This window comes from Desmodus rotundus, chromosome 3 (genome assembly GCF_022682495.2).
Source record: "Desmodus rotundus isolate HL8 chromosome 3, HLdesRot8A.1, whole genome shotgun sequence".
Classification (NCBI taxonomy): domain Eukaryota; kingdom Metazoa; phylum Chordata; class Mammalia; order Chiroptera; family Phyllostomidae; genus Desmodus; species Desmodus rotundus.
In genome coordinates, this window is record NC_071389.1 from 174,097,397 (window position 1) to 174,118,993 (window position 21,597).

A 21,597-nucleotide genomic window follows, 5' to 3' on the forward strand; every position below is an offset into this window, starting at 1 on the left:
AGGGTGCTTCTTGACTCGTAAGAGCCTTTTCTTCTCTCCTTATAAAGCTGACTCTTCCAAATATAAAACATTGTTTCAAAATTATTGCATTTGACAAGGGCTCCAAAAGACTAATCTGGGAGTCAAAAAATGAAATGTTGGTCATTTTTGCCTCTGAATACTTATTATCCACAATTTTAATTTTTGAAAAAATGGATGTCTCTGAGAAACTTCCACTGGACAGAAGTTAGAACAAAATTAATATTTCTGAGTACTCATTCTACTACAATCCTCACTACATTTGTTAGTTAAAAAAAAAGTTAAAAGGGTAACTTGGGAGATCTGAATGGAGAACTTACATTATCCTCTGTATTTGATAAGCTTAACACAACCCTTTCAGGGAGATGTAGTCATCCCCTGCCCTACAGATGTCGTTGCATGCACGCCCACAGTCAGGGTGCTGGGTTCAAGCCAGAGGCTGCTGATGTCAAGTGCAGCGTGGTTCAAGTTTGATCTGTACAGGAAAACTAACTAGAAATAATATAGCCCAAACTTCTATATTGCAAGGGTGTGACTTCTTAACTAAAAAATTCAGGTGCATCACAAGCAAAATAATAATGGCTAACATTTATTAGTAGTTCGATATTTATCAGGCACTATGCTATGCACATTATGTGAGTTAATTCTTGTTATCCTTACAACGACCTTATAAAGTTGATATTATTATTAATTCCATTTGATACCTTAGTCAACTGGGACTTAAAGAACTTATGTAACTGTCCATAGACCACAGAGCTGATAAGTGTTTGAGTCTGAATGTGATTTAGAATTCAGACCTCATTCCAAAATTCCATGTTTTTAACGATTATTCTACTCTACCTTTACAACTGAAGAGAGTAAAATTATAATATACATCAGCAAAGAATACATGTCATCAGAGAAGGCTCTTTTTTCTTTAGTTCTATCCTCTGTCAAGAGTATTAGAAAACAGCTTTATAATGACACCATTCATACAAGGAGACACATGATTCTAACCACCGTCACTTGTACGTGGTATATTTTCCCATCGCAGTACGCTTAAGTCAGAAACTAAACACAAATAGAAAAAGAGGAAATAAACTCACACATTTAGTATTTAATAAACATACTTTTTTGTAATCTATGGGTCAAAGGAGTTGAAATGAAAATTCAGAACACTTCAACTGAATGGTAAAAAAAATTCTATATACTAAAACTTCTGGGGTACAGCTAAAGCTGTATTTTAAGGAAAATTATAGCCTTATATATTTATACTAGAAAGCTGGAAGAATAAAAATTATTCCATCAAACATCCATCTAAAAATACAATAATTTTAAATAAGTCTTAAAATACAGTATAAAATCAAAAATAAATCCAAAAGAAGTAAAGGGAAATAGAGTGGCAAACAACAGTAGTTAATAAAATAGAAAAGGCACATTAATGGGAGAGTATCAACAAAAACTACAGTTGTTTTTTTAAAAGACTAAATAAGAAAGTTAAACAAATATCTGGTTAGACTAATCAAGGAATATCTTAAAAGGCATAAGTAAATGAAGGATCCAAAAGAATCTATCATATTAAAAGATTTAAGCAATTTTACACACAAAAAGATATATAGAAAACTCAATTTTATTTCTATACCTAAACAACAGAAAAAAAGAATTAGAAAAATATGCTATTTGTGATAGATAGAATAAAAAATATTAAATACGTAACTAAAGCACTAAACAAGGACTCACAAAAATTCTCCAGAAAAATTAAAGGAGATGTGCCAGAATCCATGGGGCTTATAAATAAATGCAGAGGTACTTGTGATTATGAACTAGAAGATTCGATGTGTAAAGATGTTAATTCTCTCAAGGGCTTTTAAAAAAATTAACCTATAGATTTTCACATAATTCTACTCAAAAGTTTAACGAGGGTTATGTTTGTATGTATGCATATGTATTTGGAACTTAATGAGTTGACAGTGAAATATACAGAACAATGCCATAAAAAAAACAAGGTGATCTTGATGATGTTCAAGGTGAAGGTAAGTAGTAATTAAGATACCAGGTTGCTGGTGCTACAGTAGACACATAGACCATGGAACCGAATAGAGAGGCCAGGATTTATACACACCTACACAGACACTTCATTTATAAGAAAAGTTTATTTTATTTCACTCGGAAATGATAAACTTATTAATAAATGGTGATAAGAAAATTGGATTCTCTACCTCACACTATATTTTAAAAGTCACTTCACCAGTGGATTAGAGACTATATGTAAAAGACCAAACTATAAATATTTTAGAAATAAATATAGAAAAAATATTATCATTAACTTGGATGATTGTAAATTTTATCCAGAAAACACCAAAAGCCAAGAAAGGAAAGATGTTTAAATTCAATTGCATTAAAATGAAAACTTCAGTTTAATCGAGATATCTCAAACAGAGTGAAAAGACAAGCTGTAGACTGAGAGGAAATATGTGCTATGCATAAAATTGATAGGGGCTAGTTTTCAGAATATATAAAGTACTTCTGTGAATCAATAAGAAAAAGATGGGTAATACCGGTTAATAAAATCATATAGGTTTTAGGTGTACAGTTCTATAATACATTATCTGTATATTGTATTGTGTGTTCACCACCCCACATCAAGTCTCCAATAAATTCAATTTAAAAAAAAAGAAGAAGAAAAGAAAAAGATGGGTAAATCAATAGGAAAATGGCCCAAAGATCTGAATGGTACATTTCCCAGAAGACAAAATCCAAGGGCCAGAAATGTCACAATTAGGACCGTTAGTAAATTAAAATCTTAGTGAGATACCATTAGCCGTTCACCAATTTGAGAAATACTTACAAGTCTAACAGTATCAAGTACTGATGAAGGTATAGTGTAACAGGAACTCTCAAATACTCCTGGAGCAAGTGTTTCTTAATTCTGTCTCTCTGGAAAGCTGTAATTACCCAGGAAAATTGGGAATGTGTATATTCTACAGTCCATTAGTTTGTCTCCTAGTTATATGTACCAGAAAATATATTGCATGTTAGCACAAGGACGCATGTATCTGGACGTTCACAGCTGCACTTAAAATAGCAAAAAGTGGAAGCAACCCAACTGTTTATAAACTGGTTAAATAAATTGTGATCTATTAACAACAATGTAGATGGACCAAGGCTAAGTGAAATAAGGCAGACCAAGAAAGAATACCATATGATCTCACTTATATATGGAATCCAAAGAACAAAATACACAAACAAAACAGAAACAGACTCATAGATAGAGAGATCAGTCAGACTGAAGGCTGCCAGAGGGGAGGGGGGTGGGGACTGGGCGAAAAAAGTGAAGGGATTAAAAAGTACAAATTGAAGTTACAAAATAGTCACAGGGACGTAAGGTAGAGCCTGAGGAATATAGTCGATAATATTGTGATAACTATGTGTGGGGCCAGGTATAGACTGGTTGTATAGACTATAGACTGATTGTATAGCCTGATTGGGAGGACCACTTTGTAAATTACATAAATGTCTGATCATCATGCTGCATACCTAAAACTAATATAAAATAATATTGAATGTCACTGTAATTGAAAAATAAATTTAAAAAATAAAAACTATCTATTAACATAGTAGATTACTAAAAAAAAATTGACAATAAAGGAACTATACCATTAGGTTGGGACTGGGTTTGATTTGAGTGTTAACTGACACAGTATCTTAGTGATTTAAATGAATTACTCATGCTTAAGTGCTGCAGACTGTTTCTGGGCCACTGATGTGGGGAAAGAATGACGGCAGAATATGGTGACCAATTATGCAACAGCCGGAGCCCCAGGTAGCAGGGTATCTGGAACTTTAGTCTCCCGTCTTTCCTCAAACCGAGTGGATATCAAAGGTTTACAGACATTCTGATTACGACCGTCAACCCTGCTAACGCGCTGCTCCTCCGGGCCTTAGTTTTGATGAAACTGGGCCCCAAATCTGTGGTTTCCACTGCACCTTTGTTTTTTTAGCTTTGATTGCATTAATATTTTATTGAAAGCAGTGAGGCAAGTTATACATCGCTTGTAAACAGCACACGACCAGTGGCTATGGCCAAATCTGGCCTCGACCAGCCTTCGGCTTCCTGAAGAAGCAGTAAGAAGCCACCGCCACAGCGGCGGTGGTCTCAGACTCACTGCTCCTGCGCGCAGCCTCCCACCACAGTCCCCTCGCCCTGACACGCACACGAGCCTTGGCCGTTCCTCCCAAGCTCTCCTCCTGTATCTTACTCGTTTGGGGCTAAGGAAGGAAAAGGGTGAGAAGCTAATGCTTCTCACGTAACAGCGTAGATATCTCTTCATTCCCCGCACGTCTAGGGACACACTCGTCTGCTACCGTCACCTTTCACAGCTTTATTACGAAGCTAACGAAGCTTATTTGCACAAGTTTCTACAAAGGCCTAGAAGGAGCCCCAGCAATGTCTTCACGTGCTTCTATCTTTATAGAATTTGCAAAACTAAGATATTTTGATGGGAATGAGTAAAGACCACTGCCAATTTCTACTCTGACGCCCCCTTCCTAAAACTCCAACTCATGGTGGGTGACATTAGAATAATCCAACGCACTTTTGATACACAGTTATGGGGAAGTAGAGCTGGAAATACATTTAATATACTATTAGTGGGATATAGATAAATACCAGATCTATCTATCTATCTACTATTGATCAAATCTATTACTTATAGATCAGTAAATACATAGATATCATTATATAATGGACATAGAGATAATTACATAATTCAGCTACACAAAGCTAGAGCTAGAAATGGGGCGAGAAAGAGAGAGACCGATGTTGTTTGTGGTCATGATTGCTAAGTGTCCATCCATGCAATGGCTTGCAGGAATATTCTCACTGGCCACGGGGCTGACTGATCGGCTGAGAAGAAAAGTGAGAGGCTAGTTTTAGCTGCGGAAGCAATAAATGCTGTGAATGCAGGGAGGGAAGTCAGGTTCCAATGTTTGAAACCAGAGGTTACACTGTGGAAAAAATTCTTACAAACAGTCCTTATATGAAGAAAAACTGGATAGAAATTTCCCTAAATGTATCACCAATCCTAAAAGTTTGCATGATGTTACAGATAATACATTATAAAACTAAAACTTTTCCAAAAGTATCAATACCATTTTTAAAATTGTTCACTAACGTGTAGGGGAGGAAAAGTTTTCCTTGACTCTCCTGGGGTCCCTGGCTAGATCTGAAAATTAAACTGACACAGACAAATTAACAGCAGAAAAGCATCCAATTCATTTGCTATGTTTTACTCGACATGGGGAACTTCATAAGGAAATGACGATGCAAAGAGACAAATCCAAGTATTTTTATTCCAGGTTTAAAGAAGAGTAGGCAGTGGTGTACAATATGATAGGCTAAGGGTTTGAAGTATAATAAACTGGAGGAAACTTAGCAAGGCCTGTTTGTTTGGACTCTTTCTCACGCCCCCCTGCCTTTGGAGATGAAGATGCCCCTTTTCTCTGGGTGTAGGAGGGACACCTCTCACACGAGGCTTTTACGACCCTTTTCATGGGGGAATGGGATGAGGGAAAATCAGATTGACGTTTCTGCTTCGATATGCCCAGGTGCTATATTTGGGGGGGGACATGTCCTGCATCCCATCACATGCTAGAGTTTAGAGGAAAAATTATGCTTCTATTGTTATAACAAAAAATCATTTTCCATACTCATTGTCTTTTGGAGAGGCACTCAAAGAAGATGCAATGAAAATATATAGAAGAAAAATCTTAGAGATATGTCTGACAATTAAAAAATACTATTATTTTTTATGTATGTTGTAGTGTCTGTTAGTTTTTTCAAAGGAATATTTTGTTTTTATTTATTTTCTCAGCTAAGCGAATATTTTCACACCTGATTTTATATTTTTTGGTTTGGTTTTTCTTTTTGAGATACCCCAAGTTATCTAAGCTGACGGCCCCGTGCTACCTGGATCGACCCCTGTGCCCGTTACATTTGCCAAGGGAGATGCGGCAGATGTCAGCGCTCACTGGAGTCGTCGTGCTGGGAGGACGTATTTAGGGCCTCTCCTTTGGAGCCCTTGCCACATCGATGTGAACATATGAAAATCAGCCTTAGCCTGTGCAGTTTCAATACCTGACTCACAGAGCTCTATGTATCACCCCCACCTCCCTGCTCATACTCTCATTTCTCTCTTCTTCCTTTTGCCTATGTGCAGCCCCACCCCACCCTTCTTCTTCACTTCCACCAGGTAACCCCTGATCCAGGGCTTCTGGCACCCACCACTCTATTTTTCCTTCTCCCAGAAATGAAGTGTCTCACTCGGCCACCCCGGACTGCAGACCACTAAAGCCCTGACACTGCTGACACTGCTCATCAAACATAACGTTAGACTTCAGCCCCTAAGGAGACAGCTGCTGGAGCCCATCCTCCATATTCCCCTTGGTCTGGAATCCCGTCTGCTGGTCACCGCCTTAGGGGACCCATTGCCGCCCCTACCAGAGCAAGGAAGCTCAGAGAAACCCATCTGTCCACTTGTACCCCCCGAGACAGAGAGAGGAGAGCCCTTTGACCACAATCTGAAATTGGGGTTTCAAGAATTTGGAACAGAGAAAGTAATGTTCTCCTCATCTTGATATAATCTGACCCATGGAATTCTAAAAAAAAGAGAAATATATTGCTTCATTATTTTATTTCAATTCCTGCTTGGTTTAAATAATTTCCTGTGAACAAACAGGAAACTTAACCAATACTCTCAACATGGTGTTTTAGGCAAGCTGTGCTCTTGTATCACAATTAACTGGCTTAAAAAATGCTTGTTGAGAGCATTGGTGGTGCGTTAAGTAGACAAGCTATTTCTTTCCGGTTTGTGAGGCTAAAACCCCCACTGTTTCTGTAATTGCAGCGGGTTGCTGGGTAAGCCACCACACAGTCTGTCACCTAGGCGTCACTATGACTAATTAGTAAAATGAATCCAAGTTCATGGTACTTTCCGTCCCTGTGACGCCTTGATTTTTCTAACGTACAAAGTAGCCCTTTACAAGATACATAATTTCTGCAAGGAAGTTCAGAAGCTGTAAGTACTCTCATTCCCTCTTCATGGCTATTGCTGATGGAGATCACCCATTGTTTTTGGTCTAAAACAGCCTTGATCTGAGCTTCACTGCTGTAGCTCAGTGGAAGCTCGAGGCGTGGCCTAGAACGGAAGCCAGAGCCCTCTGCACATCGCAGGAGTCTCTATCCAAGTCTTCTGTAGCTTCCTTGAACATCGCAGTTCCTCATGGCCCACTAGTTTTGATGAAGGATGTGGAGCTAAGCGTTAGGAGAACATCTATACCTGCGCCACTCAAAACGTGCTCTTCAGACCAGTGTGGCCTACAAACCACTGCCAGTCAATAACAAAGTCGACACGGAAATGGAGAGTCTGCATTAAAAACTTTTACAGTCAGCTGGCACTGCCGCACACAGTCCCGTCCAAGCATGTAATCGGTGAACTCATTTCGTTAAACAGGGAATACCCCGTTTTGGTGTTATCAGACCCACATAATGACCTACATGTGAGGTAAGCTGCAAACTGGTCATGCACAGTAAGACCTGGTCTGCAAGAGATCAGAAGGGCAAAAACTATGTTTTCAAAGCCAGTTCTTCCCATTTGAAGAGCTTTGGTGTAGGCTAGTAAGGGTAGACTGAGAGGTGGGGAATGTTGAATGAATTCAACTGAGAAAGAACTCAGGGACCTCTATAGAGATAGTCCCCATTTCTGCGCAGTCTCAGAGTTAATTTTCAGCTTTGCCATGACCTACTTGAAATCAGTGTACTAGGGTCAAAGTGTGTCAGGTCGCAGCTTGGATGATATTCCACTGTCAGCTGCCTCCTCAGAGACTGCGGAGAACTTTCTTCACTCCAGCAGAGCAGAAATAACTTACACGTGTACGGCACTGATGACCAAAAGAAAAGCCACACAGGGACATCTAGTGGCAATGGGAAATCACCAAACCACTCAGAGGAGTCCGAGAATTTCCAGACCACGAGCTGCTTGGGCATTAGATTCATTTATAGAACTTTATCTCCCACCCTCGCAAATTAGTCACTGCGTAGGAAGGCAAGCAGAGGTCCAGAGTGATTTGCAGCACCCGAAATGGAGCTGGACACCCTGGCCACTTATTAGGCCACACCTAATAAGTCACTGTAAAGCCACATGAAGCAAAGAGTGAAGGCCACAGATAAATTCTTTAGGCCAGTGTCCTGAGGAGCAAACAGAGATAGGAGACCCTCATTCTGTGGGCAATTACTTCAATATTCTCTTTCTAGTAGGCTGCGAGACAGACCTGACCCTGGAGAGGTACCAAAGCTTCAAACCTCTGAAATAAACTAAACACATTAAAAACAGTCCTCCAAACTTGCTAATGTAAAAATTAGCATCAGCAGAACTCTTAATGAGAGTTGCTGGTGAGCCTCACAGCAAGATGACAAAGCCAAATCAAAGCTAGCCACCCAGATTAACAAAACAAAGTCCTCAGAAGAGGCAAGCTTCTCCTGGCCTTTGATGGTCAGACTGAAGCTAAAATAGATATGGTTGCATCAAAGTTTCACTGTCCAAAGCTAACTCTCACACAGGCAGAGAGAGGTGCAAATAAATTAAATTAGGTCTAAATTAGCTGGTAAAACTCATAGTGGATTGTATTAGGAGAAAAATATTGAAAGTCTATTACCAGTGATTTTTGCCTCTTCCACATTTAGCAAGGTCAAATTTTACATGCTACAATTCATGTACTCTAATGTAGCTTTTAAAAAATTATCCAGTTGATACAATCTCCAAGTCCTCCCTTCAACCCACCTATCTCCACCCATCTAATGACAGGAAAGCTCTTAAACCCGTCCATTCACGCTCACTTCACTTAACCTGTTCTTGATCACAATTGCCCATTGTAGTTGAACTCATATTGCAGTTTAAATTATTCATTTCAACAATTTTTCTCTTTACGTTACCCCTCCTTTCCCAAATGAAATGTGGGCACAAGAAGAGGATTATACTGGGATGTGGTGTGCAGACACTGTTGCATTTCTCTCCTGGCCTCTGCCTCCCTGAGCTCCACTGGTTTCTGCTGCTCTCTGACCTCAGACTGTCCTATCGAAATCCACTCCAACAAGTCCACACTGGTGAAATCCATGGCCTGTTTCCTCAGCACACTGAATGTCTAATATTACCTCCCCCTTGCCACCCAACCCCTGTCCCTTCTTACGTCTCTAGCCCTGCTATCCACCTCCACCCACAGCCTCTACTGCAGCCCTCACTAGAGTCATCCTCACTCTAGGGGTCCCTAGGACCGGCCCACCAGTTCTTAGCTCTCCCTTGGCGGGGGTGTCAGAATTCCAGAAAGCATCCATGAGTGAGCCAACAGAGACTTAGGGGTCTTACTTCTAGACCTCTCCTTTCCAAGCCTCATGGCACTGATATTATTACTCTGGCCACCTCATCATCCTGAGGTACCTGTGAGATTCGTTCCTCCCAGAGTTCACTGTGAAAAGTGGGGTAATTAGTTTGCTAGTGTTGCCGTATCAAATTGTCACACACTTAGTGGCTTAACACAACAGAAATGAAGTCTTTCCCAGTTTGGAGGACCAGAAGTCCACTTACATTGTCAGCAGGGTGGGTTCTCTCTGGAGGCTGAGAGGGGTTCGGTGCCAAGGCTCTCCAAGGGTTGCCTGCAACAGTTGGCATTCTTTGCTTCAGGCTGCCTGACTCCAATGTCTGCCTCCATCTCCCCATGAACTCCTTCTCTCCCTATCTCTGTGTCTGTGCCCCCTTCCCTTCTCTTATAAAGATGTGCCATTGGGTTTAGGGCCCGTCCTAATTGAGAACAGTCTCATCTCAAGATCTTTAATTACATCTGCCAAGACCCTTTTTCCACATCAGGTTACTCTGATAGGTTCAGGGGGTCAGGATGTGATGCATCTTTTTTGAGGGGCGGGGCACTACTAAATGAACTACATGGGTCACAGTCCTCACTGAGGCCTCGATCTTCTATAAGGTCTGTGGTACCTCCCTCAGGGGACCCCTGTAGCATCCCACCACTGTGTTCATTCTCTCTGAGATCCCTCCTTTTTGCACCAAAAGTGTTTCTGCTTTCTGTCTCTCTTCAGTGAGGAATTACCTATATCATACCTGCACTCTTTTCTACTTCTTAACCTTTTGGTTGTACGAGGTAACAATTTGCTTCGCCCCTGGGGTGATAAAGTCTTAGGGCAAACATCAATGACAAAAAAACAGTGTGATTTAAGAGATTCTATTATTTGTCATAATATTTCAAAAATATTATCTTCACTAAATATGTACAAACACACAGAGTCAATTATATTAGGATATTGGTCCCATGTGGCAATATTTTAACAAGCACTGATTTGAACACTTCAGTTTATATGTAATCTTCTCCTATTGAGTAAAAAATACTAAAAGTATAACTCAACAGACAGCATCTAACTCATGAGGTTTTGATAAGCGATAGCTTTAGGTCTTAGAAGAATTTGCTCACTTCTACCCTCTACTCTCTGAAATGTTTTGACATTTCATTTTAGAACATTTCAAACATAAATAACAGTAAGGAGAGCGGTAATTCTCCATGCACCTATCACTTAGTTTCGACAGTTCACACTCACAACCAACCTTGCTTCCGTTGTACTGACACCTTCTTGTCCACTCTATCCTGACGCAGAATTATGCAGCTATCTCAGATATCATACCATCTGTGAACATTTCAGAGATGTGTCTAAAAGATAGCCTTTTTGCATGTCCAAAAACATTATCACATCTGCAAATGTTAAGAACAATTGTTTAATATCAAATATTCCATCGTGTTCATATTTCCCCAATTGCTTACCATTTTTCACTTTGTTTTTACCTTGTTTTTTGAACTAGGATCCAAATGACATCCATACATTGGGAGATGATAACTCTCTCAAATTTCTTTTAATCTCTCTCTGTTTGTGGCTGCCTCTCTCTTTTTACCCTTTACTGTCTTTCACTTCGAGCTCTTGTTGAAAAAATGGGTTTGTCCAATAACGTTTTCCTCAGTCTGAATTTTCCTGACTTCCTCTTCATAGTGACTTTTGTCTTTCGTGTTTCCTATAAATTTGTACTCAGAGTCAGAGACGTGTGGAGGTTGATGCTGGCTTCTCTGTCTAGACAACTCAGGGCGGTGTTCCAGACGACCCTCAGGAATAAATAACCCCTCTTCAACTTTTTGTCGTGATGTTGAGACATTTACAATCATTGCTTAGATCTACTGATCTATTGGGTATTTAAAAGATAAATTATTACTTCAATTTTTAGCTGATATGCTTCTACAAAAGGACATTTCCCTCTCAACAATAATTGGTCATGCTGAGGTACAGTTTGCATGAGACAGGCAAGATAAGGCTTGGTTCTTTTTTCAAGTTTTCCGAAAGAATAAAATCCTTAACATTCTTCAAAACAGATTATATATATGGCCTTCTTATATACTATGTATATAATATGTGTGTACATACATATGTGTATGTGCATATATTTTATAAACTCATGGATTTAAATATCTTTGATGTCTAGCAATTTACTAAAACTATTATACTTACTGATACTCAAGCCATCCTGTCTTTGGCAGGGAGTTCTATTCATTTTACTCCCTGAGTCCTTTTGAGATGATGGGAGTAGTCTGGAATAGCGTCTGTATTTTCTGATACGTTATTTACAAGGATCACTTTACATTTTATACATCTGGCTGCTAATTCTGTAGTGGACATAGATTAAAAAAACCTGGTTAGCTTTGTTTAGTTCTGAATAAGACTTATCAGAAGGTCAAACTAATAGTTCAAATTAGATAGGACAGTTTTCACTTAACAGATTTCATATCTGTAAACCCCCTGCCATGCCCTAAACCCTAGTTTATAATGACACCAATATAACCCCTCACTTGCTTTACCCCACACTACACACACAACGGGCTCAGAGTAAGGTCAATACTACCGCCAACTTTTTAGTTACTGTAAATATTTTTTTAAGTTCTTTTGTTCCTACTATGGATGGATAATCAGACTGGTATGCTTTAAAGTCCATTGAGATAGTTCCTCTGTGGGAGGCTATGCCATCAACGGGATACGCGATGAGGTTTTTTTTCTTTCAATGTTTTGTAACTGTTCTTTATATTTAATTATTTTAAATTATTATGTAAAATATATATTTCCAAAGTTACATCTTCAAAACAAGATATTAAATAGTTTTATTCAAGTGAAGTAAAAATAAAAAATGTAAATAGTTCCTATCCTCTCCTACTCAATTTCTTCCTTCCCCTTATAGTTAACTATTTTTTAAACTTTGTTTGTCTTTGTACTGATTTTTAAAATATGAGCACAAATATACACATATATGCATGCACACACAAACTTGTGTTTGTGTGTATTTTTATATTAATATTTACAACTATTCCTTAGTAAAATACCAAGATTTTTTAAACATTTATTTTATTTTATTTTATTTTTTAGAGAGGGGAAGGGAGGGAGGGAAACACCACTGTGTGGCTGCCTCTCACACGCCCCCTACTGGGGACCTGGCCAACCTAGGCATATGCCCTACATTTGGAATCGAAGCAGTGACCCTTTGGTTGGAAGGCCGGCCCTCAATCCGCTCAGCCACATCAACCAGGGCAAAATACAATGATTTTTAAAATTCTTTTATACAGCTACATAATAATCCATTGCATGAATACATTGTAATTTATTCACCCAGTCCTTACTGCTGAATATTTAAATTGCTGGTGATATTTTGCCATTATGAATGGTACTTCCATAAATAACTTTGTTTACCAGTACTTTTCTATTTTTGACAGGAGTAATTTTGGTATATTTCTAAAAATGGGAACATGTGTGAATTTTCTAGTTCATATTTTGAAACATATGTTAAAACTCAAGCTCAGAATTCAAAACAAAATCGTTATTGTTTTCTTTTTAATAAAGATTTTGGGGTAATTTTGAATTGGTGGATTTAAAATTTGTTTGTGGGGCAGAGCAATGAGAAGCCATGATTTTCCTACTGGAACGATATACTATTTCTCAATAAAATAGTAATAAATTTAAATCCACTGAAGAAACTAGGAGCAATTTTAAAGGCAATAACTATGACAATATTATCTGCATGCAATACAAAATCACCACCATGAGCATAAAAGTCCTAGTTTTTTTTTAAAAAATGTTAAATTAGACCGCATCAGCTGTTTCTGAGTTTTTCGTTCTTTCATTTGGCCATAGTTTCTTCTGCTTTCTGTTACAGTACACTATCTGGCTTTGGGTATAAAGTGATTAAACGTTAATGGTTTTAACTACCATTTCTGAGAAGTGAGTGATTTAATAGTGTTTCACTGAAAGTGTCATGCTTTCTATAAATTGACTCCAAGCAAAAAGACACTTTTCCAGCAAAAGAGCCTTTAAAACTTCAATATCCATCATTGTCATATCAAGAGTACTGATCTCAGGGAGCAAATTCCACTGCCAGGTGTAGAGTCCATACAGACCAAAGCGCACAGGTGAGAAGCTGTGTTTTCATAGAGGTCAATTAACAGTATTTCAATCCTATTACAATTGACCAAATACTTATTAGATTACCAAATATATTCTACCGTATGGGACATAATAATTTCAAACAGAAATAGTAATTTGGGTGAAGTTCAAGAAGATCAATATTGAAATAAAGTTGTTTTCTTGGTCACTGAGATTAAATTCTAGTAATGGTTACTTAGTAAAAAAGAACTGGAGAAATTTCTGTATTTCTTTATGTCATATTTTACTCTATTGTACAGCTCAAGAGTTGACATACTTTTTGTAAGAGTTCAAATAGAAAATATTTTAGGCTTTGTGAGCAAAGAGGCAAAATCAAGTATGTTATATAGGCACTTACATAATGAGAGAGAAAACAAATTTCCACATTTTTATTGATGAAATTCAAAATATAATAATAACAGAGAACAGTTTGGCTTTGGTAATTCAGATATCCTAGTGAGAAGAATAGAATTGTATTCAAAGGATAACATTTTGCTTAATTAGGCTTCAAGGTTAGTGTTCCCAATCACCAAACTTATTGCAAATGTGCATTAGTAAAAACTATTTTTAGCTTGTGGACCAAACAAAACTAGGTAGCCGGCCAGTTTTGGCCCACAGGTCATAGTGGACCAACCCCTGGCATACATAATTTCTCTTACAGTACAGCGATCCTTTTGCTATCTTTACAAGCCCAAAATTAGAGAATCCCCACTAGAGTACAAACTTTATAAGGGAGGAATTCATTTGTCTTTTCACTGATGTATTCCAAGCACCTGGCACATAGGAGGCCTTCCATAATATTTCTTTTATGAAGCAATGAATAAAATATTTTCTGTTATTTTATATATAGACACTTGGGCTAGGTGAAACCTAACTCTTAAAATCAAGACTCTGGAAGCTCAGGACAAGGACCAAAGAGTCCTATTGTACTTATTCCTGGGCATTCTAGTGCTTTGGCCCACAAACAATCATGACGACCAGTGACTAGTCTGCTCACATGAAAGCCTGTTCGATGTCTTTCAATCCTATTAATTTAATAGAAGGACATCTTAAAATGGGGGTAACTCAACGCATTTTTTTTTCTGACAGTTAGCAAATGACCATCTGGTTTTGGTGACATCACATTGATGATTCAGAAAAAATTAATTTAAAGATTACTATTCTGCCTTGGCTGGTGTGGCTCAGTGGATTGAGTGTCGACCTGTGAACCAAAGAGTCACCAGTTCGATTCCCAGTTAGGGCACATGCCTGGGTTGTGAGCCAGGTCCCAAGTGGAGGGATGCATCAGAGGCAACCACATGTTGATGTTTCTCTTCCTCTTTTTCTCCTTCCTTTCCCCTGTCTCTGAAAAAATAAATAAATAAAACCTTTTTAAAAAATAATAAAGATTGTTATTCTAAGACATAAGCCACAAAGTGTTTCAGCCTCACAAATTTAGCTTTGACCTCATTAAATGCTACAAGCTTTCTATTATAATTATTCCCACATCTTGTTACTTGTATTTTATCACTGGAAAAGAGGAGACTTACACCTACCTCCAGACAAACAGAATTTTTAGAGTTACAGGATATTTCAAATATTTTTCTAATTCAATCCACTTTCAGTGTAAGGGCATGAAGAGAGCAAAAGTAAGTGGCTTGCCTGTGCGTCTCTTGTAAGCTGGTGGCAGAGATATCATAGACCAATTCTTGGTTCTCAATCCAACCATATTTCCATGGAAGGTGAGTTATAAAGAAACAGTAAATTACATTCTATTAGTTATCAAGTTTACATATTTAGAAGCTCAGACAAGGATTTAGCAAAGCCCTTATTTTCATGGTTAAACAACCCATAGAAAGATCATATACAATTATTTCAGCAAATACCAACAAAAAGTTTACATTTGGGCCAGTAATAATATTATCTGTCTTACATTTAATATACCAGCAGTCAGAAATTGACTAATTTTTGTGAAACACTTGGTTGGGAGCAGGGTGCAGATAATAATCTCAAAAGAACAGACGGGGCACAGTTTGGGAACCAACTTGATTACAAAGGCAATAAAGCTATCCAAATATTTGTTCCTCATTCCATCTGTCTCCCTAAGGAAGCACAATGCAAATGAGAGGGAGAAGGCCAAGTTCATATACCCAGGGTCACTTTTTTTATTTAGTTATAACCATTGCTATCATACTGAGGATATATTTATGCTAATCTAATAAAATTATGACACATTAGGATGAATGCTGTTTTAACCACTTGATGTTACAGAGTTTGTAAGATGTTTTACATGTGTCAGGATTAAACCTCGTAACAACTACGTAAAGTGGGCAGGACCATAGATTATTGCATGAAAAGCTGAAATTCTCCATCTCTGCACACAACCATGCCCCTGTGCATTGTGACTACGCAGTTTTTCCACTAACGAGGTTGAGTCTATTCCGTACACTTTGATGCTGCCATCATAGACACGACTTCCTTTGGCAATAGCATCTCAATAGATATGGTAAATGCAGAATGTTCAGAAGGTGCTTACGCATTTCCATTTTCTTTCTTACTCGTTCATGGCTGTAACACATGGAAGCTACACTACTGGAACCAGATTCAGCAAACTTTTTCTGTGAAAGACCAAATAGCACCTCTTTTTGGTTTTGTGGGCCATGTGGTCTCTACTGCAACTATTCAACTACACACCTCTGCCATCGTGACACAAAAGGAACCCTATAGGATACGAAAATGGATAATCACAACTGTATTCCAATAAAATGTTATTCATAAAAACAGCCCGTGGGCTGGATTTGGTTGATGAGCCACAGTTTCCTGAGCCATGTACTAAGGTTGAGACACATGGAGTTGAGTTGCTTCAGTAATGCTAGTTGAGGTCATTTAGCATCAGCCAAGTTCCAACCAATTCCCAGCTGAGTGAGACAGCTGGGCACATCCAGCAGCACTCCCTGGCCAACTTGTAGCTTTCAGCAGACACATGCGCAAACCCAGCCAACATCAGCTCAACCTTGCAGAATCATTTGCAAAGCCGGAGTTGCGGGTGATTGCTATGCAGAATTAGTGTTCAAAGATTTTTTTTTTAAGGTCTATATCTAGCTTTATTTTTTTTCCTACACACTGTCCAATGGTTCCAGTACAATTTCTTTTTTTTAAAATTTTTATTGTTATTCAATTACAGTTGTATGCCTTTTCTCCCCATCCCTCCACCCCACCCCAGCTGAACCCACCTCCCTCCCCCACCTCCACCCTCCCCCTTGGTTTTGTCCATGTGTCCTTTATAGTAGTTCCTGTAATCCCCTCTTCCCACTGTCCCGGAACCCCCCCCCCTGCCCTGGCTGTGTTCAAAGATTATTAATACAGTAGGTAAACTATTATTTTTGCCACTTTAGAATAAAGGATGGGGCTTCAGGAGGTTAAATACCTTGGTCATTCTCTCAGTCAGCCAGAAAGTGTCAGTCTAAACTCCAAAGTCCAGGATTCTGCTATACAAAACTGTTTCAGTCCTTTATTTTTCTCTTTATTTTAGGTGGATTTGTTTATATAGATATACAGGTAGAGATAATTTAGTCTAATAGATGAAGAATTTTGGACAACTACATCTAACTTCCCACTGATTGCCCTCTTAGCTTTTAGTTTTTAAAAATCATGTCACCCTGGCTCAAAGTTCAGATTATTTTCTTTAAATTGCTGACACAGATCTCCTTGTGCTGTATCATAGTCTATATTGTCCTGGTTCATATTTTCCAAAACTCTGGTAACAGGAAATAACTTAAATGGCCCATTCTTGCACACAGCTCCTCTCTCTGCATTTTACTGCTCCCATTTCATGCAGGGCTGTCAGGGTTTTCTGAATTAAATGTGACTTAGGGTCTGCGCTCACTGACTGAGGAGGCTCACAGGTCCTATAGCTCATCCACAATCTTGTACTTGAGCTGTCAAGTATGAGAGATTGGTGCCAAATTCAACCCAACACAGCCCCTTCCCAGCAGTCTGCCTTCGACAACTCCTCCTTGTCAAATCCAACAGTTTACATAGGATATATAGTGAATAAAATACTCTGAAAGGTATGAATATAGAGGTGCTTCTTCCGCTGATAGCAGGGATACCAATCAGCTTCCCACAGGGCTGACATTTCAGGCTGGCATGAGAGAGATGATCATAGGATTTTTGTGCCACTGTTTCTAAACAGATCGTACAGACTCCCAAGGCAAATTGCCTCACTGGTCACCGTCTTCCTCCAAGGAGAGTCAGTGTGATGCAACTGTGCAACTCAAAAAACTTTTTTGGGGGGGTATTTATAAGGAAGAATCCTCAGGTGGTTTGTAGAACCCTCGCAGGATTCCCTAGGCTTAAGTCTGTCTCTGCATTAAAGTTTAATGTTTAGGGCACCAGAAACTCCATGCTTTTCTCACTGCCTGGAGAAATATCTGGCTTTAGAATCACTGAATGTTAGAGTGGGAGAGTGGCTGTTAGTAGTGCTTAGGTGTTTCTTGAGGTTCCCCTAACAAGGAGGAACCAGAGGCTGTACAATGATTCTTTGATGGTCAACCTCCCAGCTGAGCACATAATGGATATGCCAAGTTAATAAGACCCAGGGGGTAGACTCTTTGTGTTTTAATGTGGTGAAAGGAAGAATGTTTCGATCAGAAGAGAGATTATATAAAAAGGGAACAGAGAAAAAGAATATACAGTTAAGTACTGACTGCATCTAACTAAAGCACACACAGTGGCGAGGGGGTTTGTGTCATCGTGGTCTTGCCAGTCCCCTTTGCACGGCTCTTCCAAGTGTGGAGATGAATGCGTGGTGCCATAGACAATGGACGATGAGTATTTTAGTCCCATTCATGAGATCACCTCTATCTTAAAATGGATGTGTCAGATTATCGGAGTTAATGCCATTTAACATTTGGCTCATCTAATTCTCTTTGGTACCAATCCATACTCACCACATATATTTTTGGTTTTTGACATGCAAGCTTGCCTACATGTGCAAAGCACTGAGTCATGGGGGAACTTTGGTTCCTTTGGCAAGGCTCCCTCAGAGAAAAGCAACACAGCCTTTCTGGTCACGCTTTAGCTTCCAGGGCAGCTTGACCACAGGGGCAGAATGGACTCATCCTGGGATGCAGACCACCAGACCGTGGAAGTTACAAGACTGAGTTTCAATGCATCCCTCACCATTCTTGTTTACATTCCAGTCTTATTTATAGTTTGGTTCTTATGAGCCTACCCCTCGGGGCCTAATTACACCTGTACCCTGAAAGAGCAAGTCTCTGAGTCTTCAAAACAGAAGGACTCATCCCATTGTCAATGATCAGATAACCTTTTTTAAACTATGGAGCCTCTTAATATACATGAAATTTTTTCATGTCCCACCAATGTTCTTCACCCCGCCCAAGCCAAATCAGTATATCTTAAAGACAGGTGTCCTCACCTGCTAAGAAGATTTTACTTCATTTAATATGAAAAAAATAATATATCTATATCCTAAATAATATAGGTTATATAAATTTGCAAATGTATAGGCTCACATATGATTACTCAGATAAAAAGATACCTTTATAATGGATAAACGTGGTTGACAATACCTTACTAAATCAATCAAATCTAATACCACCAATAATGGAACAAACTGACGTCATGCGCCTATTGATGAGCTGTAATGTGAAAGACACAACATCACCAAAACGTTTGACCTGAATCCAAAACTGAGAAAATAGCATCCCAACAAAGCCCAGCGAAGAGTCATTCTGTGACCACAACCAGCCTGTACTCCGCAAAAAATGGGAAGGTTATAAAAAGCAAAACAGAAAAGAAGTTAAAGAATTCTCGTTTTATGGAAAACTGACTAGAGATGATAACAAAATGCTTGGGTGGTTCTTGTCTGGTTCCTGGCTCAAACACAGTGCTGCATAAAGGACATTTTTAAGGAAACTGGGGAAATTTACATATAAATTATGTATTTGTTGACATTATTACATTAATAGTAACTTTATTGGCTGTGATAGTGGTACTGTGGTTATTTAGAGACTGTCTGGCTCACAGGAAACAGGTAGGAGTTACGCAGAGTGAAGTGCACTGATATCTACAACGTACCTTCAGGTGGTTCAGAGAAAACACCGAGTGACCCAGCTCGAGCAAATCTGGCAAAACGTTCAAACTGTGTAAGTGCAGGTGGGAGACATGGAAAGGTTCGTTGTATTACTTTTCTACTTTTCCACAGGTTTAAGATTTTTGAAAGTACAAGTTGGGAAAACTAAAATCAAATAAAATTATTCTTTAAATTCTTTATTTCCTATGCCTATCTCAGCAATATTGAAATAATGGTTTCTCATACATGCACTCACTCATTTTATAGATTTAAAATATGAAATGGTGAATGAATGTTACAAATTACAATCAAAATTTACAGCAAGGTACTTTAAGAATAAGACAAAAGATTTAAGTATTACATTGAATTTCTAGCACAAATATAACACAAGAATAAAGGATATTGGTGATCTTAATAATCAGACTAGGCTTTCCCATCTTAATTTCTCTGTTCCCTCCCACTTAAAATCTTAAAAAAGCATTCATTGTAAATTGGAAGTACAGAATTCTTAGAAAATAATTGGATGATGAGTTGCATGGTTCTCCTCATAGGTACAATCTACTCTTCAGCAACCTGTAAGCCATTGAAACAGTAACTCCATATCCAACAAAAAAAGCCAAAGCACGATTTGGCTGGGGAAGGGGTAACAAATACGCAATTGTGTGGTAGATCCGTGCTCCCACAAAGACTCTGAAGTGCAGGATGGCTGTTGAGAGGTCTGGACCACTTAAAGAATACAGAAGGCCAATGCCAAGAAATGGCACAATATTCTCCAGGTCATTCAGATGGGCCCTGTGGAAAAAGATGACTAGTAAAATACTAATTTTAAAATCAGCAAAAATATATTCACTTTTCCCTTCCTTCTACAAATAAATATAAGTGTTTATGGATCTTAAAAACTCAAAGAAAGATTCATTTTATTTCTCTCAAATTGCTTTGCTTCCTTACCTACCTAGTTTTTATTTAGAATGTCTCATTATTTGTGTTTATTTTTATTTTTAACAGAGAGGGCATTTTTCACTTGCAAGAATATTAAATCTGCATTTATACAGTAAAACCCACTTCATTTTTGTAGATAGGAAATACTTTTTCTTCCAGGGTTCAGACAATAGCAATTCAAGGTTCTTCTTATAAAAAGTCTTCCTCCCAAAGGAAGACAATCCTTTTGGTTATGATCTTTCTAAAGTCTCCTCCCTCACTTCTGTCAGTTTGTAAAACAGTTACTGAGACAATCCTTGCTCATTCACCCAAACCATGTGTTGCCAAGAATTAATTTACCAGTTTAATATCAAGAATCTCACACCCCCAACATCCAAACAACAGAATACATAACTAGCCTTTCAAATATGGCTAACATTTTAGTCAATGTACCCTCAAATTACAAAAGTAAGCTAAGTGCAGGGACAAAGTAGAAAAAATACACAAAAATGAGAGACAACACAAGGAAAGATAATCTTTATACCACAGCTAGAAGAAAGCAAAAGCATGGTTTAGCCACAAGTTCCCCCCTAGTTCATGGCACCTTGGGTTTCTCTGGCTGGGAGTGTGAATATGAGGCATATCTGTCCTTGACCTGATACCTTTTTGATTGATGTGAGAGGGGGGGAGAGAGAGAGAAAGAGAGAGAGATTTGTTTGTTCCACTTATTTATGTATTCATTGGTTGATTCTTGTATGTGCCCTGACCCGGCTTCAAACCTGCAACTTCAGCATATGCTCTAACCAACTGAGCTACCTGGCCAGGGCTTGATATATTTTTAAGTACTTATTTTTAAAATCTGATGCTCCTGTTTATATCTCCAGACTCAAACATCGTTTTAAAATCTATAGTAGAAATTAAGATTTTATAGAATTTACCAGCTATTGATACATATTTCAAGATGAAAAATATTTCTGTTTTATGTTACGCTCTTTTCTTTCAGCAAACAAACAGAACAGTGACATGCTGTGTACTCAAT

At 38.4% G+C, this 21,597-nt stretch overlaps 1 protein-coding gene across 3 annotated transcripts in view; it reads right to left on the bottom strand.

The window, feature by feature from the left end:
- Positions 1–13,938: 13,938 nt before the first annotated feature.
- MGST1 (microsomal glutathione S-transferase 1) overlaps positions 13,939–21,597 on the bottom strand; it is a 28,198-nt gene continuing 20,539 nt past the window's right edge. The window contains exons 4-6 of one of the 3 annotated variants that reach the window (XM_053921765.1): positions 19,646–20,432; positions 16,238–16,264; positions 13,939–14,908 (exon numbers count right to left, since the gene is read on the bottom strand). In XM_053921765.1, the coding sequence (XP_053777740.1) occupies positions 20,186–20,432 (247 nt within the window). In that variant the 3' untranslated portion in view covers positions 13,939–14,908; positions 16,238–16,264; positions 19,646–20,185. Of the gene's footprint in view, positions 14,909–15,205; positions 16,265–19,645; positions 20,433–21,597 lie in introns of all 3 variants that reach the window. The other 2 variants (XM_071221072.1, XM_024575770.3) reach the window with 2 other exon arrangements.